Genomic DNA, 26,568 nt, shown 5'->3' on the forward strand with positions numbered 1-26,568 from the left:
CAAATCCTTCCTGTTCTTTTGAAAAACATAAAACACAAGCAAAATCTGTGTTAAATCAGGTTAATCAGAAAGTAAATGGAGCTGATTTGTAAATTGTTAATAACTGTTTCAATAGTGCAGTCACAAGACATGCACAATACACGTGTTAAAGTGATTTTACAGTGAAAAAAATAAAAAATAATATGCAAACTAACCTAACAAATCTGAAAAACAGTTCATATTTCTCCTTTTAAATTCTGCTCCAAAAATTTAAAAGCAGAAAACTTCCATTTTAATTACCCATATAGAGTCTGGCCAAAATATATTTAGAAATATATGTTGTAAGCAGCACAATTTAAAGAAATATATTTTTCAAAAATATTTAGTTTAAACCTTTAAATGCCAAAATATATTACAAAACGTTCTTCAAGAGTCAGGAAAATACATTTCCAAACGTAAAATACTTTTTGGGTAAATGCAAAATGCTTTTTTAAATAAATAAATAAATTAGTTATTAAATTAGTTAAATTAAATATATTTTACATCTATGTACGCAATTTTATTTTTTTTTATTTTGCATTACAGAAAAAATACACCTTTATATACATTTTATTATATATATATATATATAGTTTATTTGCAAAAACAGATAGCTCTGTTTTTATTAATTTTCATAAATCATGTTTTTATTGTTTTATTGTGTTACTTAGCTGTATTTGTTGAATTATTAATATTTAATCAAAACAACCCAACTGCAGTTTGATTGATATTAATTGGAATGCAGGATAAAAAAAACATTTTTAAAAACTTATCTGTTATCTGTTTTTGCAAATGAACTCTTGCTTTTTTATTTTTAAGAAAGAAAAAGTACAAATTGCAATTGTTTTTTGTGGTATTCAACATTGTCACAAATGCTGCAGATTGAGTTTAATTTGTATTGAACCCAGAACATTCCTTTAAATGTGACTGTACTGTAACATTTTAGCATGATGAATGTGATTGACATGTTCGTATATTGTTCTTGGAACAACATTCCTATCAAACAAATCATAAGCCAAACCCTGACCTACATTAAAAAAATCACGAGGGATACTATTGGCACATAAAATCATCTTGTTCAAGCCCTTAATCCCTCAAATCTGATCTGATTGTTTCAAGACCAACAAGAAATGTCTCTACCTGATGGGCCGTAATGGTCCCGGATGCTGTAAAGACACTTCCACGTTCTCCTCGACTGGGGGTGTGAGAGGCGGAGGAGGCGGGAAGTCTTCCATAATCTCTGTCTCTCTGATGGGCAGTGGTGCAGGTGGTGGTGGTGGTGGCGGTGGAGGCGGTGGAGGCGCAAAAAACACTTCATCATCATCTTGAGACACAGCTGTACTCTGAACATCTACAAGATTAGATTCTGAGATCCGAAGAGAGAGAAGTGGCTTTGTTGGGGAAACCGGGCTCTTGGGAAGGATTAGTGGCCTTGAATCAAGCTGTGACCCTGTGACCTCTGGGTGTGGAGGTGACGGAGTGGCCACCGAACACGGGAAGTCCTTCAGGGTGTCTTCAGAAGTGCTGGTGTCGCTGGAGTTTTGCCGCACCATTCCCGGTGGAATCTTCTGACTTTGTGGGCCAGTTTCGGGAAATGCAATAGAGTCCAGGTTGGGCTGATACAGTCTGTCTCCGTTATGCCAGTCAAGGCTGGCAGCAGTGCTTGGAGAGGTGAAAGGGCAAGGGAGTCCCACAGATGCAGCTAGACCTGAAGCACTCTGCGCTCTAGGCCGGTCCGAATTTCTCTGACGCTCGCGCCTCAACACAGGTGTGTTTTGCTGGACAGGACCCTGGTTTAGCTGGTAACTCCTCTCCGTACGTGCTGAACTTGACGGCTGTTTGTGTCCCATGTTCGCCAACACCCTATTAAAACATGCATATGAAATGAGAAAGTACCATCATTATGTTGTGCTTGTCAGGTTTCCAATACCTGACATTTTTCAAGTAAATTAAATGCAAATCATTTATCCTTCTGGTGGGAATTTGTGCATGGCTCAAAACAAACTCAAAAATAGCTGCAGCGGGACTATGTCACTGCCACTGACCGATTAAGGGTTGGTCCTTAATTTAAGACCTTTTATGGGTAAATATTTCCATAAAACTCTGTTTCAAATAGTTTTGAACTTGCAAAGAAATTCTTGCTCTTTAAAGGACAGCACAATTCTTCAGTAACAAAAATGTTACTAATGCTAATTTGTCTTAATTTAAAGCCTATAGAATGCAAATGCTCATCCAATGAAAAAATGTTTATATATATATATATAATTGTTTTAGTATGTGAATTCTGTGCAGAATAATATCTACACATATAGGACTTTATTTGTAAGACAAGGGAAGTGAATGTTTTTTAATGTATACACAAACCTGTTTTCAAAGGATTCCTTGGAGGAAACTCTCAACAACTGAAGGTCTCTGGCTAAGAAGTCCTAGACAAAAAGAGAACAAAAGAACAATTTATAACAAAATAACATTTTATATGAGCAGGTGACACTGTAGCACTTTCTGTTTCATACTCCAGGAACAGGAAGTTAATCATTATTCCATGGTTACCTCAAGTTTAGAGAATGTTGGTGCTTTAATGTTAATTTTAAACTTTTAAGCGCATGCCACGACTACTGATAAACTAAGATCAGTTAATAAAAAAAAGAGAGACAGCATGACAACATCCTCATAGCTGAACTATGTCGTATTCAATTAGCATGAACTGTGAACAGATGCAGAGACTGTGAACTGAATGGTGTGCTTGGTTTTGATCTTTTTTTCATGGCCAGAATGTTTAGGTTTATGTAAAGCCACAATATCAGCAAGTAATGTCATCATGCTGGTATTTTATCTACTGCTTGAACCATTTCCAATTTTGGGTTGCTAGAATAGATTTCACAGGATAGTTGTGTGTCTACTGTACACGGTCATCATCATTTCAGAACCATTATCGTTTACATAAAGGATAATTATTCTCCTAGATAAATGGTTTTCTTAACCATTCCAAATATTTCAAACCCAAAACCATGACGGGTTGTCCATTATCTCCAACTCCTCCCCTCTGGCACAGAAGAAGTGCAGTTATCTGTTGCACATCTGTCAGATCTCTGACTAAAACCCAGGCTCTGTGGCACCAAACAGGAAGTGAGGAGCACTGGCCTCTTCCTGTGGAGCTCCAGGAGTGGGTACAAAAATGATTATCTGTCCATTTATAGGAAAGGCACTGTTCTCTTGCCCTATAACAGACAGACCACCAAGTACCATAATTGGCTGAAAACGTATGCACTGATGATCACTGAACACCAGCTTGACTGTTGCCCCAAAATTAAAATGCCACAATTTACCCACACTCAGGTCAAGACATAAGGTCCAGTTGGACCCCATTGACTCTTATTGTATGGACAACATTCTTAAAAATATCCTCATTTGTGTTCCACAAAAGAAACAAGTCATACAAGTTTGTAATGACATAAATGCGAGCAAATGATGACCATTTTAATTTTTAAGAAGTTGGTGGGAAGAAAAATGTTATAGTTTGCTTGACTGCTGATTTTCTTCAATTCTGAGGGTTTTTTCATTAGCTTTCTAGCTAGGGAAACTCTGAGTGAGTAATCAGTTGTAATTATCCTATAAGAGGGTTAATATAAGAAAATTTACTCTGCCATGAACATTATTGTTTAACTGTGTGGTATGAAGTCACGTCACTTCAATGACTAAACCAATGACACATTCAAGTTCACCCAGCTAATAAATGAGTGTTACCTGACTAAAGTTCTCCACTGGAGATGACTTGGATCGAAAGTGCTGAGAAATGTGACGTTCTTCACTACGGTCCAGCAAATCCTCAGCTGAAGCTGACCTCCCTGAGCTTCTGGCAGAGGTGGCTCTCTCAAAAGTGGCTTCCAAGTGCTGCGGAAGGGTATGTCTGGTCAGGACTGGGCCTGATTTGTGAGATTCAGGATTTGTGCCTTGTGACTGCTGGCCAAAAACCTCAGGCCGTGTGTGGTTTTGGCTAACCCTAAGGGGGTAAAAGGAGCTTTGCACTCCTGCTGGAAGGGTGGAGGATTTACGCATACCACCAGTGAGGCCATCGTATGCTGGCTCTTGCAAAGAGTTCATACTTGGGGTGGAAATAAGGCTTCGCGAGTCAGCAGAAGAGGAAGAAGCGGACTGTATATAAGCACTATGTGGGCGGTTTGGGCGTCCGTCTACTCTTCTACCTGTTTTGCGTTCCATATACTCAACAAGTGCATCTTGTTGCATTTGCTTCAAATCAGGCCTGGAGGAGAAAAATCTGAGGTCAGCGTTACGATTCGCTGCCTGCTCGAACATCCTGCGTCTGTCCGCAACACTCGTCTCACTTGCCAGAAATTGTTGTTGAACCTTCCTGTCAGCCTGATTGATTTCCTGAGTCAACACTCCAACTTCATGCATGTTTTCAGGCTCAGAATACGATCGCTTCTTTTGCTCCATTGTGAATCGTTTGCGTCCACAGATCCGTATAACTGGGGGTCCAATAGCTGGGACACTGGGGAGGTCAGGAGGAGAGGCTCTGTTTGGTGTTTCAACAGGAACAACATGACGTTCCTTTGGAGTGTGTGGGGATGTTGTAGCTGGTTTTTCACTCGTACTGGGTCCTTTTCTTTCTAGAGACATGTGTTTAGCTGGCACTGGTGGAGGGTTAACACCAAGGTCACGTCTTCTGAAGGAAGTTGACCTCAGAACCATAGACTGGGCATCTTTAATGCTGTCTCTATATGCTCTGTTCAGAGATGTGTCTTGGATGGTGCCCAAGATGTCATGAATGTCACCTTTCCTATGGATGTCTTTACCATTCCCCTCGCCAAGCTGAAAGGTGCTCTTACTTCTTTGAAGACAGGTCTTATGGGCAACAACAGGCTGTTGTTGCTGGCGATGTTGGACATGATCACTACTCCCACGTTTTGTTAGGAAATCTTGATGCACATCCATGTGTCCATCATAACTCGCCATGCTAGAAGTACTTTGAGTTCTCCCATGAGGAACCGAGCTGTTGCTTCTCTCCAACATGTTGCGCACATCCTCTACACCAGAGAAGGAGCTCTTGGCACTGGAAGGTCGTGGCGTTTGGCTCGGACGAGCCATAGAACCAAGGTAGGAGAGGCTGCTATGACTGCGAGGTTTGACTTGCTGTCTCTCAAAATGACTTACTTTCTCCAGCACGGACATGCTACGCTCACTTTGGAAACTGGATTGGCTAGTTGTACTCTCAGGACTGGCGCATCGTTGCACCTCAGCAAGTGCATTCTCCAGTCTGGTCAGGGGATGATCCAGGTCTTGACCTCTCTCCTGGAGAGCACTAGAGTCACTGTAGTGCCTTGAAGGTTTGACTATGTGGTCACTTCCTTGAGTTTGCATGAAGTTTCCTCTGTATGTTTGAGCAACTTGTCCCTGTGAAACTTTCCCAATGTAAACTGGGTCTGGATGGATGCTTTGCTCTTTGCATTTATTTTGTTCTTCATCTTGGGGTGGCCTGTAGTTGTCGTAATCATCCGTACCAAGCGAGAACTTTGGTCTCTCTCCTCTTGGTTGCACAGGGGTGTAAGGGTCCCTCCTTTCCTGGGGTACATATGGCATGTGTGACTTCTGCATTTGTGGTTGCCAATGAGGCCGATAAAAACCAGGTTTGACTTGAGTGTCATCTTGCACTCTATCAGAGAGCTTTGGTTGTGCCGAAACATGAGTTTGGGCAGGGATTGAGCTAGGAGCATTGCTTTGGTATCCGTTTTCAACGGTGACCCTGTCCTCTTTCACTGGTCCATCCAAGTGGTCACAGTGATTGTTGTACTTGCTCTCCTTGGCCAGTGCTGGGTATACACTTCCAGAGCTTGGGTTGCTGGTTGGAATTTGTGCAAAATGAGGCTCGGGAGGTGGAACAGGGTAGATGCTAGTGGGTAACATGAGGCGACCGGGTTGTGCAGCCTGAGGAAAACCCTGTTTGGGTTTGGTGGTGGGGCTACTTTCGGGGCTTTTTTCTATGACTGTGTGCAACTGACCTTCAGCACCAAATGAGGACTTTCCTGTTGCCACAGAACCACTCGAGTGATGCCAGGAACCCTTGTGAAGTGCCCGCTGAGACCGAGCATGTTCAAGACTCGACCAGGAGTTGGGACGCTCATGATTGCGAAATGCTGCATAGCTGTCACTGCGTAATGGAGGGGCTGGCGCCCCCTTTAGGTTCTCATAGGAGTGCCGATTGTGCGCTGGATCCCAGACTGGCCCAACGCTGTGACGTTGTGAGCTGGAGGTGCTTCCGCTACTCCCACTGCTTCCACTACTACTGCTGCCACGATGACAGATCTGGCCTGAGACATTCCCACTTCTAGACTGTGCTCTGCTGTCACTGGATCTCGTAAGGGCTGCAGAGCTGATCTCATGCTCTTCAGACACACCCTGTTGGGGGTCGTACACAGTGCGTATGTAGCGTATATCAGCCTGCTGCATCCCTTCTCTCTGTGGAACGTTCTCCATGGAATATGACCTCTCCTTGTTAAATGATGGTGCCGCCGCAAGATACTCTGGGATACTGGAGCTGGTCGAGAAGGAACTGTATGCAGAATCCCGCTTGCTGTGCAGATGATCAATGCTACTGGAGGATTTGGATGATGATAGTTGATAGCAGGAGCTGTAGGCTGGGTGAGTGTGGTCTAGGCTCTCCATGCTGCCCCGGGAACTGTACTGATCTGGGCTCTTCCTAAGGAATCCGGTCTCAAATCCCGATAGATCTGTGGTTGAGGCACTACTGAAAAAAAAACAAGAGACATATGAGTAATATAGTATTTACTGTATATTCAAGTTATTTAGGGTCATTAGATTAAATGGAAAACATCAATGACCCAAAATAACTTAGGTCAACAGTTTAACTAAAAATTCTATTAAATGAATTGCAGTATATTGACAATGCACAAAATAATTTGAAATTAAATACAAAAGTAATTCACATTATTTTACTGGGATGGGGGAAAAGATAAGAACAGACCTAAGAGCAATAATTTTTACTAGGATAATATAACTGCAGATTGAGATGCTGTTCTGGTTGTTGGTCTGAGCTAAATTAGTAGCCGTTACAGACTTGGACAGACATCAAAGACATTGATTTACTACTTCTTGAAGAAATAAGAATGAGTTCATAGCCACAAATTGAGTTTGCTATCCCTGTGACTTGATTATTCACTAGAAAGAACAAAGATTAGATTATACCTGATAAGAATAACTTTTACAATGCAATTGATGTTATTGATGTCTGGACTGTTTACAACATATCTGGTGTCGATCACACCGTAAAATCCATAAAGTTTTAGTGAATTTGCATTGAGATTTCCTTTCTTCGTACTTCCTCTTCTCTCTTCCCTGGCCTAATGATAATGTGACAAACACCGCTAGATCTGTTACCAAACTGTGGGAATCAGCTACGTAAAGGTTGGAATCATGGCAATATGTTTTTGCGTGTGATGCACTGGGTCTGCTGAGGCGACTGCCCTTTTATGGGTATGTGATTGCCGGATTCTGAAAGCTGGCATCAGGCCGCTGGTATTTCTGCTGGCATAATTAACATGATGTCACTGACCCATTGTCAACAGCTCTGCAGTTACCCCTCTAAGAACTAGATCAACCAATCACAAGTCAGTCCATCAAACAATGACCACCGGGTCTCAGAAAGTGGAACACTATTGGTGACCATTGCCATGGGAACCTTCAGAGGGTAGCTGAGGGAGTGTCATCCCAAAGAATGTTTTTTTCATTAGACCGTGCGTCAATGCTTAGCTCTCTGGTCCCCTTCAAACACTTTAAATGTTTTTCTTTCAGTGTCATCATTGATGGCCCTTGAACGTTCTGGACTAAATACAGTGATAATGACCGAGATAACAAGCGCACAAGGTTTTTGAATGTTTGGGGGAAGTATGCGGCAACTAAATAAATAATGTCCATGATCATACACAACAGGAAAACTATCAACAGAAAGACAATTAAGCCACTTCTGACCAAGATAATCAACATTCATATCTAGAAACATTAATGTTCATGGACCTTTCAAGCCATTGGTATATGAATATGCACCCACACGCCACTTAAATTAAACAGTCAAAGGCATGTTTAAAATATTTTAGTTTATGTATGTGGCATGCTAGATAGCATTCATGTATCAAGAGTAGGGCTGGGCGATACGGCAAAAAACCCAAAATCTCAATTTTTTTTCAGAACGTTTGACCGATTCTCGATTTTTAACTAGTCAACTTGAAAATGTAACTACAACATGGTTCAAGTAAATTTTTCTTTATTAACCCAAGTTATTCCAATTGGAATATTTATTATTCCAAGTGCACCACACATGAAGTTGTCAACATGATGTAAATGTTAAACAAATAACTTGTTAAATAAAAAAGATGCACGAACTACAACTACATCTTGTCCAGACTTGTCTTATACATATTATACGTTCAGAAAAAATACAAGGAAAATGCTTTCAAAAAAAATTCTCAAAAGTCAAGGTAATTCAAATTCAAAATGACTGAAGGTATGACACCAGTAGGACCATTACCTATAAATGTTCTATAAAAACAATGAACAGCAGCTTTCAGCCTGTCACCATGATGCAAGCATGAAATATCAGACACACAGTGGTAGTTCTTTATAGGTTTTTTTATTTGATTGTGCTGCTTTTCCATTGTTTTCCTATGTAAACATGGACACGTTTGACTGTTGCATTTTTTCCTAATCCACTGCCCGCGTCGCATCTTTGTCAACACAAAGACACACATTCTGTGTGAATGGCACCTAGCGATATATTCTACTAATGGTCCTTCACAGAGTGAGCAGTTAATCACGAGCACCAGCATGTGGTTGGATCATTCTTTTCTCTTTACTGTTATCATTGGCATATTGTCTAATTCTAACATTTCGTAATATTTCTATTCAAAATTGCGATTCCTTGAATTTCTAAAAAAATACAATTGCAGCAAAATATCAAATTCGAAATAATCGATAAAATTGGAAAAATCGCCCAAGAGGTTGCAACTTATAGGAAATACCTCATGAAGTCAAATCAGGTGCTGCAACCCAAACTAAGGGCACACAATATTCTCTCTCTCTGAATAAATGTCTACATTGTTAGTGGATTATTGCTAAGCTGACTTAGCCAATCCTTCAGTTGCACTGTAAAAAAAATGTCATCTTCACTATTATATCTCGGTCATGATCAAATCTGACATGCTATCCTTGTGAAATATAGAAGAAAGGCAGACTCTTATTTTGTTTGCTCTTCAACAGAGGTATCAGACTACAGGTGTGTTTGTGTTCGAGTTGCACTGACCTGGAGTGGTAGCTCTGGTGCCAGGGGGCTCCCACACCACCCTGGGTGACTTGCATCATGCTTTCTGAGTCCTGAGGGCCCTCGCCCAGCTTCGTAGAATGCCAGGAATGAGGTCGAGATCCAGGCTCACTCCGTCTGGGAAAGAGAGATTTAAAGACACATAAAAGTCTATGCTTTTCTTTTGCAGAATGCAACTCAAATACATAAAGTTAAACACAAATATAGTGACTATGCTTTCACAAAAAACTAAAATAAAATACAAAAACATAGTTTGGTGAGAAGTCAAAGTAGTTTAATATAAACATACAGCATGCATTATCTTGTGTAGTCAAGGCCACTGAGGATCAAAACATGCCTGAAGAATGTGGCACTGCCTTATTACCAGAATCTCACTATGTAAACATCAGTAAATAGATACTTCCTAATCTAGTCACTGACAGATTGAACATTTATATATTATAAATATTTATTCATAAGAATGAGAAATAAATTTCTGGAAAGCTGGAAGTAGATTTCTATTTCTGTTTTTTTGGCACAGAATGCTGAAGTGTTTTCGAAACATGGCAAGAATGCTGGCATTGTCTAAAACAAAAACATTTTTGGTTTCAAACAGCGTGGAACATAATGAATGTTTTTCATATAACGATCAGCAGACTGTCTGTACCTACTGCTGCTCCAGACATTCAAACACACACACACACACACACACACACACACACACAATATGCCAGTTTGTGCCCAACCAGTCTGCTGACTGAAGTGACCTACTAAGGTCTTTAATAATGGTGTGAGATCAGTAGCCAGAAAGACAAAGCCAGTATGAGACTAAAGATCATGTTCAGTCAGCTGACTGGGCAAATGTAGCACATACCTCTGTTAGTGCTCTTCTACAATTGTGCCATTCTGTAACTCTGGGCTTGAACGGAGCATTAAAGTTCTAGGGCACGAGTATTGTAGTGCAACCGGTGGGAAAGTCTCTAGGAAGTAGGGCTGCACGATTTGGGGGGGGAAAAAATGTAATTGCTTCTTATCTGATAAAAATTGTGATTGTGATTTTAAATACTTAATGCAACTTTTAAAATGTGTTTTTTAAATCTGTAAAACAAATTAATATGACTATCAAATTAAATATTAATTAAAAATAATGTATTTATTATTATTTTTATATTATTATTAAATCAAAATATTAAATATATCACTGTAAAATAAAAAAATTAGTTATTCTTTGTTCATATATATCATTATGACAATAATAAACCAAAATATTAAACAAAATAAGGAACGGTACTATTATAATAAATCACAATAAAATAAAAAAGATAAAAAGCCTTTGTTATGTTTACTATTAATATATCACTGTAAAATAAAAAATGTAGTTATTCTTTGTTTTAGGATCTATATATATATATATATATATATATATATATATATATATATATATATATATATATATATATATATATATATATATATATATATATATATATATATATACACACACATACATATATACACATATACAGTGGGGCAAAAAGTATTTAGTCAGCCACCAATTGTGCAAGTTCTCCCACTTAAAAAGATGAGAGAGGCCTGTAATTTTCATCATAGGTATACCTCAACTATGAGAGACAAAATGAGAAAAAATCCAGAAAATCACATTGTAGGATTTTAAAGAATTAATTGGTAAATTCCTCGGTAAAATAAGTATTTGGTCACCTACAAACAAGCAAGATTTCTGGCTCTCACAGACCTGTAACTTCTTCTTTAAGAGGCTCCTCTGTCCTCCACTCATTACCTGTATTAATGGCATCTGTTTGAACTCATTATCAGTATAAAAGACACCTGTCCACAACCTCAAACAGTCCAACTCCAAACTCCACCATGGCTAAGACCAAAGAGCTGTCAAAGGACACCAGAAACAAAATTGTAGACCTGCACCAGGCTGGGAAGACTGAATCTGCAATAGGTAAGCAGCTTGGTGTGAAGAAATCAACTGTGGGAGCAATTATTAGAAAATGGAAGACATACAAGACCACTGATAATCTCCTCGATCTGGGGCTCCACAAGATCTCACCCGTGGGGTCAAAATGATCACAAGAACTGTGAGCAAAAATCCCAGAACCACACGGGGACCTAGTGAATGACCTGCAGAGAGCTGGGACCAAAGTAACAAAGGCTACCATCAGTAACACACTGCGCCGCCAGGGACTCAAATCCTGCAGTGCCAGACGTGTCCCCTGCTTAAGCCAGTACATGTCCGCCCGCCTGAAGTTTGCTAGAGAGCATTTGGATGATCCAGAAGAGGATTGGGAGAATGTCAGATGAAACCAAAATAGAACTTTTGGTAAAAACTCAAAGAATGCTGAGTTGCATCCAAAGAACACCATACCTACTGTGAAGCATGGGGGTGGAAACATCATGCTTTGGGGCTGTTTTTCTGCAAAGGGACCAGGACGACTGATCCGTGTAAACGAAAGAATGAATGGGGCCATGTATCGTGAGATTTTGAGTGAAAACCTCCTTCCATCAGCAAGGGCATTGAAGATGAAACGTGGCTGGGTCTTTCAGCATGACAATGATCCCAAACACACCGCCTGGCAACGAAGGAGTGGCTTCAGAAGAAGCATTTCAAGGTCCTGGGCGGCGTAGCCAGTCTCCAGATCTCAACCCCATCGAAAATCTTTGGAGTCCGTGTTGCCCAGCGACAGCCCCAAAACATTACTGCTCTAGAGGAGATCTGCATGGAGGAATGGGCCAAAATACCAGCAACAGTGTGTGAAGACTTACAGAAAACATTTGACCTCTGTCATTGCCAACAAAGGGTATATAACAAAGTATTGAGATGAAATTTTGTCCTACAATCCTACAATGTGATTTTCTGGATTTTTTTTTCTCATTTTGTCTCTCATAGTTGAGGTATACCTATGATGAAAATTACAGGCCTCTCTCATCTTTTTAAGTGGGAGAACTTGCACAATTGGTGGCTGACTAAATACTTTTTTGCCCCACTGTATATGTGTGTGTGTGTGTATATGTATATATATAAATATCTCATTATGACAATAATAAACCAAAATAAGAAACGGTGCTATTATAATAAATCACTATAAAATAAAAAAAGATAAAAAGTCTTTGTTTGAGGAGCTGCAATGTCCTCCACCTACATGATTCAGACTGATCACATTTCTCAGGACAATGAAGTGTCTTAGCCTCCACACAGATTGTTTCCTTAACAACCCACTCCCTTGAACTTTGACCCAGCTCTATGGAGACCGATCTGACACTGCATCTGCAAAACATCTGGCTTTTATGACATGTTGCTATGGAAGTGACTTTCTTGCTGCTTTAACACACCCTCTTCCACAGGGCCGCTCCTTCTGACCAGATTTGGACAAGATCTGTCATAATGACTCCCATAAGTAAAACATTTGCAATCAGTGTTGAGCAAAACACTTTTGACAACCTTATGATGGTTCGAAAAGCAGTTAGATCTAAAATTTTCATGTAAACAGGTAACGCTGATCTAGACGTAGATTCACAGTATCGCAGATATTTCATCTAGAGAGGATAATTGTTGCATTTTTTTTAAATAGTTGCTGTAATGATTAATCATATCCTATTCAGATTGTGGATTCATGCCCTGGATGACCTGATCGGCAAGAGATTATTTATATGTCATAATATAAAATACTTTAAGACAGGGTGATTATCATTAACTAAAAATAGAGCTATTTAAAAAAAAATTGTAAATTAAAATAATAATAAACAGGAAAAAATAATCATATGAAATTAAGTAAAATAGTAAAATAAAAATATTAGAATGAAAAAACTTGAACTGAATTAAGTTTACAATGGAGCACAAAAATGGATAAACTGTAAATAAATAAAAACTAAAAATTAATTAAACGTAAACAGTAATATATAAAATAAAAAACACTAATACAAAAGACTGAATCACATTATGAAATTACCAAAAAAATTACAAAAATTTAAAATGAAAACCTAAAATCTAAAAATAAAATCAAAGATATATTATAACAGTATATACAGTAAATACAAAAAAAAAACCCACTTTATTATAGGGACCAATTCTCACTATTAACTAGTTGCTTATTAGCATGCATATTACTAGCATATTGGTTATTTATTAGTATTTATAAAACATATTCTGCATGACCATATTCTATATCCCTAATCCTACCCAATACATAAACTTAACAACTACCTTATTAAGCAATAATTAGGAGTTTGAGGCAAAAGTTGTAGTTAATAGTTTATCAATAGCGAGAATTTGTCCTTAAAATAAAGTGACCAAAAAAAAACTAAACAAAACACTGCTTTTAAAGCAACTATATATCCTACTACTAGCATTAGAATTAGAAATGGAATTACAGTTAAAAATGAAATCCCATTCCATGAATGTCAATGGGGTTATGTTCCACACAAGAAAGACCGCTCTATGGGTTTGGGGTGACTTAATCATGACAGAATTTAAATTTCCTTTACTTGCTTTATAAATTTGCCAAATTAGTCAAGGCCTTTCCTCAGACCCAGTAGCATTCTGGTTAAAGCATTACTTGACCTGCAACCCATCATCCCCTCGCTATCCTCCCATACCGAGCACTCAGCAGTTACCTTGCAGTGAGTCTCAGCACTTTAGAGATCAATCCCGTGGCTAGACCGTTGACGCTGGCCTCCGACGGCACCTTGCAAAGCGCCCCGTCCGATCTTCCGAGGTTCGTTTTCTGCTTCCTCCGCAGCTTTTTGCGGTAAAATGCCCCGAGCAGCTCCATGCCGTCTTCTGATAAACTGAGAGTAAAATGCGAAGCGGCTGGAAGGTTGGCAGGGCGCAGTTTGACGATGCAAAGAACGTTAAAACACGCAATTAAGCGTCATTAAAAAGTCACGATAAGAACTAGAATAAACATCCTGTCCTCGCCAGCACTGGACAAACATATTTCAAAAACGAAGATATGGAGGAAAAAGCTTCCTTTGTGGGATTGGATATTAGAAAGTGTTAGATATAAGAAACTGGGATAAATAGTAAAATAACGCAATGCACAGACAGCCCGGGAGCAAATGTGAACACATGATAGCATGCGTTCATAACATCAAACAAAGACTGGCCTTTGTGTGCATCTTCCTCTCTTCCTTTCTTTTCTCCCTCTTCGTCATCATGATCATCCACGTGATCCCAGACAAGTCAACAAGCCTATCCGTGCCCAGAGGGCATTATGGGAACAGGAAGGCCATAGTTGGGGTGTGTCGCAGGGTTGCTTTCATGTGTCGCTGACAGCCGTCTCCGGGCCTGCAGGGAATATGGGCAGGTGTAATAGCACAGGTGTCTTCACCTGTCTGCAGAACAAGGCCACTGGACGAGAGCGACGTGCTGACATATCGCTCCGTTCACCCTCACCCGAGCACAATAACTGCTGATTTCCGTGGCATCCCATCGTTCCCAGGAGAGACGCTTCACGTCGCGCTCTCATGGTAACCTGACTCCTAGGGAATCCAAAGGGTCTGACCCACACAAAACCCCCAAAACCGTCTCTCTCGGGCCTTCTCGTCGCCTCCCCGGCTGGGCCAGACTACAGAGGGTGTGTCCCGCTGCAGAAACCTTATCTGATCCCTGGGAACGCGGCTCGTCAAATACGCTAATCTGTTTGATCTGAGAGGAAGCTGAAATTGGAGAAATGGATTAGGTGGGAACGGTGGGCTTCGAGAGGAGAATGGAGATGCTGGCTAAATACTGTCTGTCTAGAGAGGTGTCTGATATAGTTGTGATGGAGGAGATTGCAGGTTAAATCACAATTTGCATACTTCCATGCACTGAATGTACCTTGACGGTGATGGGATAGCATGTAATAAGTATATATATATATATATATATACACACACACACACACACACACACACAACACCATTCATTTTTATTTATATTTTTTTCTAAAGAAGTTTCCTATGCTCACAAAGACTATTTATTTGATCAAAAATACAGTAATATTGTGAAATATGAAAATTTACAATTACATTTTCTATGTTAATATATTTTAAAATTTGATTTTGATGGCAAAGCTGAATTATCAGTGTCACATGATCCTTCAGAAATCACTGTAATATGCTGGTTGTTGTGCTGCTTAATTTTTGTGGAATTTTTTCAGAATTCTATGATTAACAGCATTTATTTTGAATTGATTTTTTTTGGGGGGGGGGATAAAAATTTAAATGTCTTTACTGTTACTTTTGATCGATTTAATGCATTCTTGCTGAATAAAACATTCATTTGCATCTCCACAGACTCCCATATGTCACATATTGTTTGTTTGCATGTGCTAGCCAAATACTAAGTGCATTATCTTAAAACTGTTTACCTAGTGAAGTGTGCAACATCACACACTTATAATAAAATAAAATATAATACATCTCGCTCGGTATTTATGGCTTGTTTTCCAGTAAAAATATCTAAACATCTTTAAAACAAAATCTAACAAAATTTAGTAAGGTTTATGCTTTAATAAATAAATGAAGAAAGAAAGAAAGAAAGAAAAACTTAATTCAATGGCAAAATAAGTTTATATTTCTAGCATATCTATTAGATATATTTTTTACTGGAAGACAACAAGACAAGTAAATAAGTAAGTACATTCTTATTGTATACACCAATGTTTTCAATGTAAAATTATATGAGCAAAATTGGGATGCAACTTTACATCTGGATGGGATCTCATGACCATTGCAGTCTGGGTGAAGCAACTGTCTTCAGTAGAGTTCTTTAAGCTGGTTCATCAGACTGAATCTATCCAGGGGGAGACAGGTTGTGTTATTAATGCATGTCACTGTGGGATTATGGGAAATCCTACCTCGGAGTGTGCGAATAACATTGGAATGTTCACAATCCAGGAACACGGAGCTAAACACACATGACAGATGAACTGTGAGTGAACTAGACGTTATTAACATCCTAAAAGAAGATTCTTCTAAGAACCGACTACAGTGTTATGGAGAAACCAAGCAAGTGAAAGAGAAATTTGAGATGCCAGGGTTTTGAATCTTCATCCCAAGGCACCTTAGACTCACTTCCTGTAATCATTCTATGCAAACCTAATGTGTGTGTACAATAACACGTACATGCATGTAAATAACTGCTCTAAACTGTTGGGTGGGCCTGGAACACTGCTGCCTTGGTTCCATTTCTATACATTGTTTTTTTTTTTTTTTTTTTACACACCAAACATCTCAAAATTGTCAAATCACTCAGTTTCTATAAAAGTCTAATCAAAACTCCAATAGCTGCAGGAACGGACCCCCTTAAATGTATTTTTTTTTCTTTCAGGTCTTGTGTAGCGTTACAACGTCCATGACCACATGTTCAGAGCACAGACGTGAGTGGAGCATCCGAAACAAGCACTCAAACTAGGTAATCTCACAAATCTGGCGGGTTTGAGGTTGGCAACTAAACATGGACAAAATTAAGTCACGTTCAGTATCTGTGTTTAGATGAGAAGGGCGGGAAAATTGTGCACGTTATCTGTCGCTGTGTCTCTGGGGCGATCAGCGCGCCATCTGTTGGACCAATGCAAAATACATTTCCTTTCTCATATATTTATGTATTTTAAATTACAATATATTGTATATTATGGTTAAATGTTTACATATACACTACTGTTCAAAAGTTTTGGAGTTGTTTGTTTTTGAAAGAAATCTCTTCTGCTCACCAAGGCTGGATTTATTTGATTAAAAATACAGTAAAATTGTGAAATATTAATACAAATTCAAATAACAGTTTTCTATTTGAATATATTTTAAAATGTATTTTATTCCCGGGATGCAAAGCTGAATTTTCAGCATCATTACTCCAGTCTTCAGTGTCACATGATCCTTCAGAAATCATTCTAATATGCTGATTTGCTGCTCAAGAAACATTTCATTTATTGAAATTCTGTGGAAACATTATTTTCAGAATTCTTTGATGTATAGAAATTTTAAAAGAACAGTATTTAGTCAAAATAGAAATCTTTAACATAAATTTACTGTCTTTACTTTCACTTCTGACCAATATAATGCATCCTTGCCCTATAAAAGTATTCAGTTCTTTAAAAAAAAATCTTACAGACCCTGAACTGTAGAAAAAAAAAATATTGTATATATACACACGAACAGGGATTGAAATTAACTTTTTCACTCACCAGCCAATTTGGCTGCTAAATTTTTAAGTTACCGGCCATTCATAACTTCTACTAGCCAAAAAACAAACAAACAAACAAAAGAACAAAAAACAACAAAAAAAACACGGATAAATAAACCAACAAGCTATAGACTCCTATAGTTTTTGATATTCTTCATATTCTATGTGGTGGTCAGTTCACAGCAGTGATAGAAATGAATCTTTTCCAATAAGTTTAAATTGATTTGAACCTTTTATGGGCATTTTTACCTTTATAAAGCCATTTTTTTCTAAAAGTGTGCATCATCTTCTTCCAAATTCTTACATTTAATCAATCAATAATAATAATAATAATAATAATACATTTAGGCTGTTACTAAACAAATGAAATCAGTATCAAGAAAATTCATCTTTGCAGAAGTTTATGGCATTTAGATGTATTTTCACATGCTAATGCAGCTTAGAGGGACATGGAATGCTTTAACCTGCAGTTATAAATGCAGAAATAAAGTTTTGATGTTTGAAATCATTTTAAAAATGAAAAGATACTATAATTTTACTTTAAATGTAAAATTAAAACCGTGAACAGGTGGCAGCAAGTCACTGTTAATAAAAAATTAATTGCGATTGAACAAATCATTTAAACGGTTGATTCATTCAGGAACGAAACACCGTTGTGTTGCTCAGAGACACAAAACAGCGATGTGGCTGTGTTTAGAATGTTTTTTCTTGGCGAAATAGAGCAAAAACAGGCAATATGGTGTCTAAAACATAAGTCTCTTGATATTAACTTTTGTTTATTGAACTGTTGTATAAAATCAATATCACATTTGTAACCATGCTGATTCTTTACTGAAAAAATGGCAGTCTTCGTGTGATATTGATTAACCATATGAATGTATATATATATATATATATATATATATATATATATATATATATATATATATATATATATATATATATATATATATATATATATATATATATATATATAAATTTTATGCCCCTTATCTTGAATTATGTGATCATTCTTAATGCATATTAATAGACTGAATCATGCAGGAAATAACGCACTCTAAATGCGCACGCGCACTAGTTAGTCGAACCAGACTTCATCACGTAGTCGCGTATGAGTGCACTCTGTAGGTGTGTTTTGTTTGGTTTTTGCAATATACTCGATGTCATGAATGATGTCTCACGAGTTCAGATTTGGCTTGCATAAACTTCCCCAAGAAAATGAGTGAACATAACTTAAGAAAAGTAACCCGCCAAATCGGCTAGTGATTTGACGATGTTACCCGCCACAGCTGATTTTTACCCGCATTTGGCGACCTGCAAACCCTGCACATGAGTGATTCTTGTACAAAAATTGGACATATAAACTGCTTGATGCCAACTGAGTCCAAGTTTTAATGTAAATGCGTCTTTTAGCCCGTTATCGTGGCTAAATTCATCTCTTCTACCTTTCCATTAAAACCTTATTCGGATAAAAGTGAGATTAAGGATTGGGCCGTCTCGCTATTTACAGCGTCTGTACACAGTACTCCAGTTTTATTTACACACAGCAAGAGAGGAAGAGAAACAGACAGAAACTAGAAAAAAGGGAAAAGTGGTTTTCACATACCACATTTTGGTATGCGAGACAACAGCAAAATCTTGCCGTTCTCCAAAAAATCCCCTTGAAATCCCCATAAACAACTCAATAATAGTGGATTTAGTGTAAACAGAGACGGGATGCACTGACAGTCACCCCTGACGTGACCGACTGGGAACCATAAACCCAAATCCACTTCAACACTTCCTCTTCCTGTGAGAGACACATTCATTTCCTGTTTCAAAAATAAAAGCGAGATTCTGTTTCCTTAGAAATGCCTCATGTGTGCAGATCAGGGATATTACAGTTAACTAAAACTAAAACCATGTGTGTTACTTGAAAATAGACTTTAGCTAAAATAAAATATCATTACTTTTAATTTCAGCCAGTTGCAAACATTTCTCATTTTCATTTTAACTGGATGTACCAAAATAACTGAAATAAAAGTGAATAAAAAATATAGACTTCAAAAAAATAAGTAAATAAAATGACAAAAACACAAAAAATAAATAATTCGAACTATTAATAAATCTATAATAGTATCTCAATAATACTAAAACAACTCAACACAAAGATCAACAGCGGGTTGAGCTCTTCACACATGCACACCTGTTTTTGATGCGTAGTTTGACTCCTCCACTGCATCTGCCGTCTCTGGAAGGACTGAGAGGACGCGGGTCAGAACAGCAAGGACCTGGACAACACTCTCTACAAACACAAACAAACATTTAGGTTAGACATGTACTCTTTATAAATCACAAACAGTTAAAGCACTCGTATCTTGGAACACAAAACAACTCTTTTCAAAATAAAACAGTGATGCATGACGCATGATCAAATGTCCGTAACTAATCTAAACCTCCTGCCCTGTTATCTCAGACTATTTAACTAAAACTTTAAGAACTTTTTCAGAGATTGTCCTGGTTATGACATCACAACCACAATCTCATTAAGTTAAAAACAAGTCAATAACAAGAGTGCTTCATATGTGAACGCGTTCCAAGAAATGCATCTGAAGGACATGACTAAACCAGCCTAATTAAACAGGGCTTGATGAGTCAATTGCAAAAATATGTAATTTCGCACATCCCTAGTCTAGACGGTATAAGTGCATTGGTTACTTTGTAAATGACATGCGTCTATTAGTCTTTATATCATGTATTTTTGCAGAATCAGTGTTGGTCTCTTTTTACACGTTCACGTGACTGTATTATATGGACTCTTGAGTTTGACTCAGTTCAAATGTTGTTGTTGTGGCCGTATTTGACAAAGGAGGAACCGTCCGGTCCATTCACCACATGCTCACATGGATGTTGTAAACGAGAATTTTTATTAACCTAAAGGACAGGATACGATAACGACAAGTTCTCTTTGATGTCTTAATGCGCTTAAACTGTCAAATATACGTTTACGTTAAAAACACACGAGTTACAAAAACAGTCTGTGAAGGTAAACTGCTGGGAAAAAAAAATCGCAGGTTTATATTATATCTGTGTGGCAGCAGCGTAATATTGTAATATTTTTAGGGGGGACAAGCCTCAGATAGGGGGGGTCCTGTCCCCCCCGTACCCCCTGGGATTTACACCAACACTGAAAAAACAAACTTTGAGGTATAGTAAAATATACTAGATTTACTGTCATAAGTTTTACATTGCAATATTACAATTCATTGAGAACTAGAATTTCTAAGTAAAATTTTAAATAAATACACAATTAATTCATGTATAAAATGAACTGTGTTAGAATAGTAAATTGTATTATACATTTTCTGATATTATTTAACTGTTTTAAAGTCATTGCACACAAACCTAAAAATACTGAGTAAATTTCAATCTAAAATCTTAGCACGTTCACATCCACGTGACTGAATCACATGCCCGCGTTTTGGATCCGAGACAGACGGTTGCGATTGCCACACGTGCGGTTGGGTTTGTCACATGTGGATGCAAAGTTATGTGTACGGTAAGTTGTTGCCTTTTTTGTAGTAATGTATGACAATGTATAGGTCCATGATAATTTTAAAAGTACGATTGACTTTGTTGTGTAACTCTAGTAATGTTATTTGAGGTTAACCTAGGCCTGCATTTTCCACTGCAGTCCATGAATCACCAGTCTCATACAGAAGTCAGTTTAAAACCAAAGAAATTTGTGTTAGTCATGGAATTATGTTAAAACACGCTGATTTGAAATTTGCATTAGGAAAAGTTCAGACATTATTTGCCACCTCCCTCATTTAAGTGCGATCAGGTTACACTTATATTACAAAACTAAGAATAAAAAAAGACAAAAGATTTGGTTAAACAATGTTAAAAAAATATTGGTGATATCATTTACAAATAGCAATATTGTAGAACAAATACTTCGAAATTTAGCAGCATCACTTTAATCATAATAAACCATCTAAGATTTAGAATCTACATAAGTGGAGATTTAACTTTTTTTGTACTTGATCATAAACTATTGAAATAGGTTGATAAATTTGTTCAGTCCATAAAGTGTCTGAAAAGCTCTGATATTGACTTGCGTGTTTAAATGAAAACTTATTTCATTGATACTCCTGCTTGTATTTCAGCTTCTGTTTATTAATTAGTTCACATAATTTTCTACCTTAAATGTAATGTATTTTTATTAATTCTGTTGTTTTAATATGACTAATTGTGTTTGTTAACTTACAGGTTGACTGCATTTAGGAAATCTCCCAGACGCACGGTTTTCAACCCTGGTGTTTTATTGGACTATTTGCACAGACAATGTTTTCAGATCATTTGTGTACATAATTAGCAGTTTTGCTGTTGAATTTAGTTTCACCATTGTGAACAGTGGTGGGAAGACACTTGCCTGTTAGAACTGTTTTCAGCTTTGTGCCAAACTAAGGCATCTGGGCCCGTATTCCTAAAGATTCTAGGAATCCGCTCAGAGAGCTCCTAATTTAGCTTAAAAATTTCTAACTAGGAGTCTTAGCTTAGAAGTGATTCAGGACCAATCTGAGAGCAACTCTGACTGAGAAAAAAGCAAAAACTTTTATCTCAGTGAGGAGGCAGGGCTGACCCTGTTGCTAGCGATGAAGACTGTGATTGTCTGGTTGTCCAAGAAGGAAATAAAAGAGCGCTTTTAAGAGTAGGGTTTATTATAAGCCTTCACTTTGAAATTACAGGCGTAATTTTTCCTGTTTTACCATTCTCTCTCACTCACACACACATATGTATATATATTCTTTATTTTTTTATTTACCATGCTGTCATACTTAACGTATTTTATAGGAAATGAACAGCGACATAAGTGCTGTAACAGACCCAAATCATCGCTGCTACATAGTTGCATTTTTCCAGTTGCTAAATATGTCAATGTAGTGATTACTTCCATTTCTGGGGCTATGGCATTTCTGCGCGGTGTCGGAGATGTTAGCGTGTCTCTAATAAGATCGGTCACAAACATGATACCTGCACGATCTAATGTGTGGCGTCTTATTAACTCACTGCCATGAATTGTGTGCAACACATTTCTTCTCCCTCTTCATGTTTCGTCCATTTTCTCCACAGCTAAAGAAACTCTTAAGACTCTTAAAAGTCCTCGTCCGTACTCCTAACAATTTTGGACCTTAAGACCTCTTTTAAGGGTTAAGATGCTTTTTGAATTACCGGTACTTTTTTCTTTACTAGGATCTTTTCTTTAATTTTAAGAGGAAACGCCCACATTTCTAAGAATTTTGTTACTAGGAGCAACTCTTAGCACTAAGATTTTTCATGAATGTGGGCCCTGGGCCCATATTCATGAAAAATCTTAGTGCTAAGAGTTGCTCCTAGTAACAATTCTAAGAAAATTCTTAGAAATATGGGTGTCCAAAATTGTTAGGAGTACGGACAAGGACTTTTAAGAGGCTTAAGAGTTTCTTTAGCAGTGGAGAAAATGGACGAAACATGAAGAGGGAGAAGAAACGTGTTGCACACAATGCATGACAGTGAGTTAATAAGACGCTACACTTTAGATCGTGCAGGATCATGTTTGTGACCGATCTTATTAAAGACATGCTAACATCTCCGACACCGCGCAGAAATGCCATAGCGCCAGAAATGGAAGTAATCACTACATTAACATATTTGGCAACTGGAAAAATGCAACTATGTAGCAGCGATGATTTGGGTCTGTTACAGCACTTTCAGAACCTTATTGTGTCGCTGTTTATTTCCTATAAAATACATTAAGTATGACAGCATGGTAAATACAAAATAAAGAATATATATACATATATAATGTGTGGTGTGTGTGAGAGAGAGAGAGAGAGTACGATAAAACAGGAAAAATTATAACTGTAACTTTTTTATAAAAGTTTTTGCTTTTTTCTCGCTCAGAGTTGCTCTCAGATTGGTCCTGAATCACTTTTAAGCTAAGACTCCTAGTTAGAATTTTTTAAGCTAAATTAGGAGCTCTCTGAGCGGATCCTTAGAATCTTTAAGAATACGGGCCCTGGTCTTTTTTTTCTTTATTGTCATGTTTAGAGCACTAGTGCCATGTTAATTGTTGAAACTGCATTGTTTTAGACTATTTTAAATTTAACTGAATTCGTAAAAGCACTACTCAGTATCTGTTGGATGCAGAAGATGTCTCTTTTAAGGAATTAGTTTTGATATTAATTTAGCAACATTGCTTTATATAGAAATATTGACATCTTTAACTGTTAATCAAAATATTTTTTATGCATTAATGTTTTATATTTTATGCGTTTAATGTTGTAATGTTTAGAGCACAAGTCCAGAGTGCTATGTTGAATGTTGAAACTGCACTGTTTGAGAGGATTGCTACTTTTATTGAAATAGAAAAAAAATGGTATCCATGCATTGTACCCATGATGTTTAAACCTCATCCCATGTTTTTGTATTCCTCTTGGGGTTAAAACACTTTAAGGTCTTGACCAATTTAGTTGTTTTCAGGACTCCAATCCCTAGGGAAACAGTTGTCATTTAAAAAAACTTAGGTTTTGCTTTATGTAACTTTAAAAACAATACATTTGTGTGACTGAGTCATTGTTCAATGTTGGAACTAAATAAATGTTGATTGTATCTACGCTGTGTGGTTTATTAAAATGCAGACAAAATTATATTTTTAGTAATATTTAATTACATATTTAATAAATTAATTGAAATATTAAATAAAACCTACCTTATAACAGTAAATAAAATGTACTTAATATTTTAAGGACAGCTGTGTGTTAGTATTTTTAAAAAAATATATAGACTTTATCTAAATGCTTAGAATAAATATAAATCCTACCTTAAATAGAAATTAGTAATATTTACTTAATATTTTAACAAATGTTAAGTCAATTAATACATAGATTTTACTTGATTCTGGAAAGTGTGTTTTACTTAAAATTAAAGCAGTAAATTTTACTTAAAAGTGTTAGTGCAAATTGTTACGAGGATTTTATTAAGTAAATTTTACATGTTAGTTTTTTCAGTGTATGCTTGGAATGTGCAATAAAAAAACGTGATTTCTGAAAAAAAAAAAAATATATATATATATATATATATATATATATATATATATATATATATATATATAGTTATCGGTTTTGCTTGTTTTGTTTGTTTGTGTATGAGGAGTATCTACCGCACAAACTGCAACTATAAGAGCTTAGACAGCAAACCAGCAGCCCTCCAATCTCACTGAGAAAAGCTTGTAATGTTGACACAGCAATCCTATAGTTAGAGAAGGTGTCGTCACGCTCTTTTTAAAGGGTTTTGAAAGCTTGAACATACCACTACTAAAAGACAACACAAAGACTTTACAAACAGACTTTTAGTTAAAGGGACGGTGCAACCAAAAATTAAAAATCAGTTTTCTCACCCCTAAAAGTTCTAAACCGGTATGCATTTCTTTATTCTGTGGAACACAGAAGAAAATATTTAGAAGAATACTGGTAACTAAACAATTTCGGTTCCTATTGACTTCCATTGTATGGACAAAAATACAATGGAAGTCAATAGAAACTGAAACTGTTTGATTATAAACATTCTTCAAAATATATTCTTTTGTGTTATAAAGAAAAAAGAAATGCATACCGGGTAAATAATGACAATTTTGGGAGGACTATCCCTTTAAAGGAGATAATACTGTGTAAAAAAAGATCAGCTTGAACATTTTTCTAAATAACTCCTTTCACAGATCAGCATGAGAGTGAGAATATTTTTTAAGGACTATCCCTTTAAATGTGAACAGCATGCTGCATACCTCTCTTTCAAATGTTCTTTCTCTTTTAAAGCTTGATTTATCACACTTTCTTCAGAAGGGTGTGATTGGCCCGACTGCTAGGTGTGCATTGACTACTTCAGACGAGACCTTCTTCTAATTATATCTCTATGAATCACTTTAAGTGGCCTGTGAAATGTAGGGATGTTTATCGGAGCAGGGAGTCTTGATATACCATCTCGGATCAGCACATTAACGATCCATGATTTTAAAGCCAGCGTGTGCATCTCTGAACTCTTCTGCTCAAATGCCCCCAGCATTCCTCGCATACCTGCCCCCCGGAGGACCTCGGTGGTCACCATAGAGATGTGAGCAGCATGCAACTTCCTGTAAACCACAAACGACCAACGCTGCTTACAGACACACTAGCATTCAAAAGCTTGGGGTCAGTAAGATTTTTAGAAAAGAAATTGATACTTTTATTCAGCAAGGATGCATTAAATTAATCAAAAGTGATAGCAAAGACATGTATAATGTTACAAAGGTTTTCTATTTCAAATAAATGCTGTTCTTTTAAATATCCTACTCATCAAATAATCCTGTAAAAATGGAATATTAAGCAGCACAACTGTTTTCAACATGTTTCTTGAGCAGCAAATCAGTATATTAGAATGATTTCTGAAGGATCATGTGACACTGAAGACTGGAGCAATGATGCTGAAAATTCAGCTTTACATCACAGAAATAAATGATTATTTTAATATTTTAAAATATATTACAATAGACAACAGTTATTTAAAATGTTAATAATATTTCACAATATTACGGATTTTACTGTATTTTTGATCAATTAAATGCAGCCTTGGTGAGCAAAAGAGATTCTTTCAAAAGTATAAAAAAAAAAATTTATCTTACAAACTCAACATAACACCCATAATACATTTGTTTGAATAAAAATGAATACTTTAAATGGAGGGAACTGAGAAATATGTAGGCACCAGAAATAATCATATTTGAAGCTTGGCTCTTTTGACACCACCTACACTTTTAGAAAAAAAAAAAGTACAAAAGTTATCAATAGTGCAGTATCTTTTCAAAAGGTACTGAAATGTACCATTTATTTACTAAAATATACACTTTTTCAAGTATTAATATGTACTTTTAAGGTACTAACATGCAGTCTTTAGGGGTTAATAAGGTACAGGTGTAACTTTTTCAATAGTATCATCCCAGTGACAGCTTTTGTACCTTTTTTTTCTGATAGTGTAGCAA

The 26,568-nt window shown here is 37.0% G+C and overlaps 1 protein-coding gene across 3 annotated transcripts in view; it reads right to left on the bottom strand.

Annotated features, from left to right (window-relative positions):
• The window catches only part of shroom3 (shroom family member 3), a 65,675-nt gene that overhangs the window by 9,384 nt on the left and 29,723 nt on the right, over positions 1 to 26,568 (bottom strand). Inside the window, exons 3-7 of one of the 3 annotated variants that reach the window (XM_058757707.1) lie at positions 19,720 to 19,818; positions 9,350 to 9,484; positions 3,763 to 6,778; positions 2,383 to 2,444; positions 1,159 to 1,881 (exon numbers count right to left, since the gene is read on the bottom strand). In XM_058757707.1, coding sequence (XP_058613690.1) covers positions 1,159 to 1,881; positions 2,383 to 2,444; positions 3,763 to 6,778; positions 9,350 to 9,484; positions 19,720 to 19,818 — 4,035 coding nt within the window. Of the gene's footprint in view, positions 1 to 1,158; positions 1,882 to 2,382; positions 2,445 to 3,762; positions 6,782 to 9,349; positions 9,485 to 13,984; positions 15,266 to 19,719; positions 19,819 to 26,568 lie in introns of those variants that run through there. The other 2 variants (XM_058757706.1, XM_058757708.1) reach the window with 2 other exon arrangements.

Source organism: Onychostoma macrolepis, chromosome 21, assembly GCF_012432095.1.
Source record: "Onychostoma macrolepis isolate SWU-2019 chromosome 21, ASM1243209v1, whole genome shotgun sequence".
Lineage (NCBI taxonomy): Eukaryota > Metazoa > Chordata > Actinopteri > Cypriniformes > Cyprinidae > Onychostoma > Onychostoma macrolepis.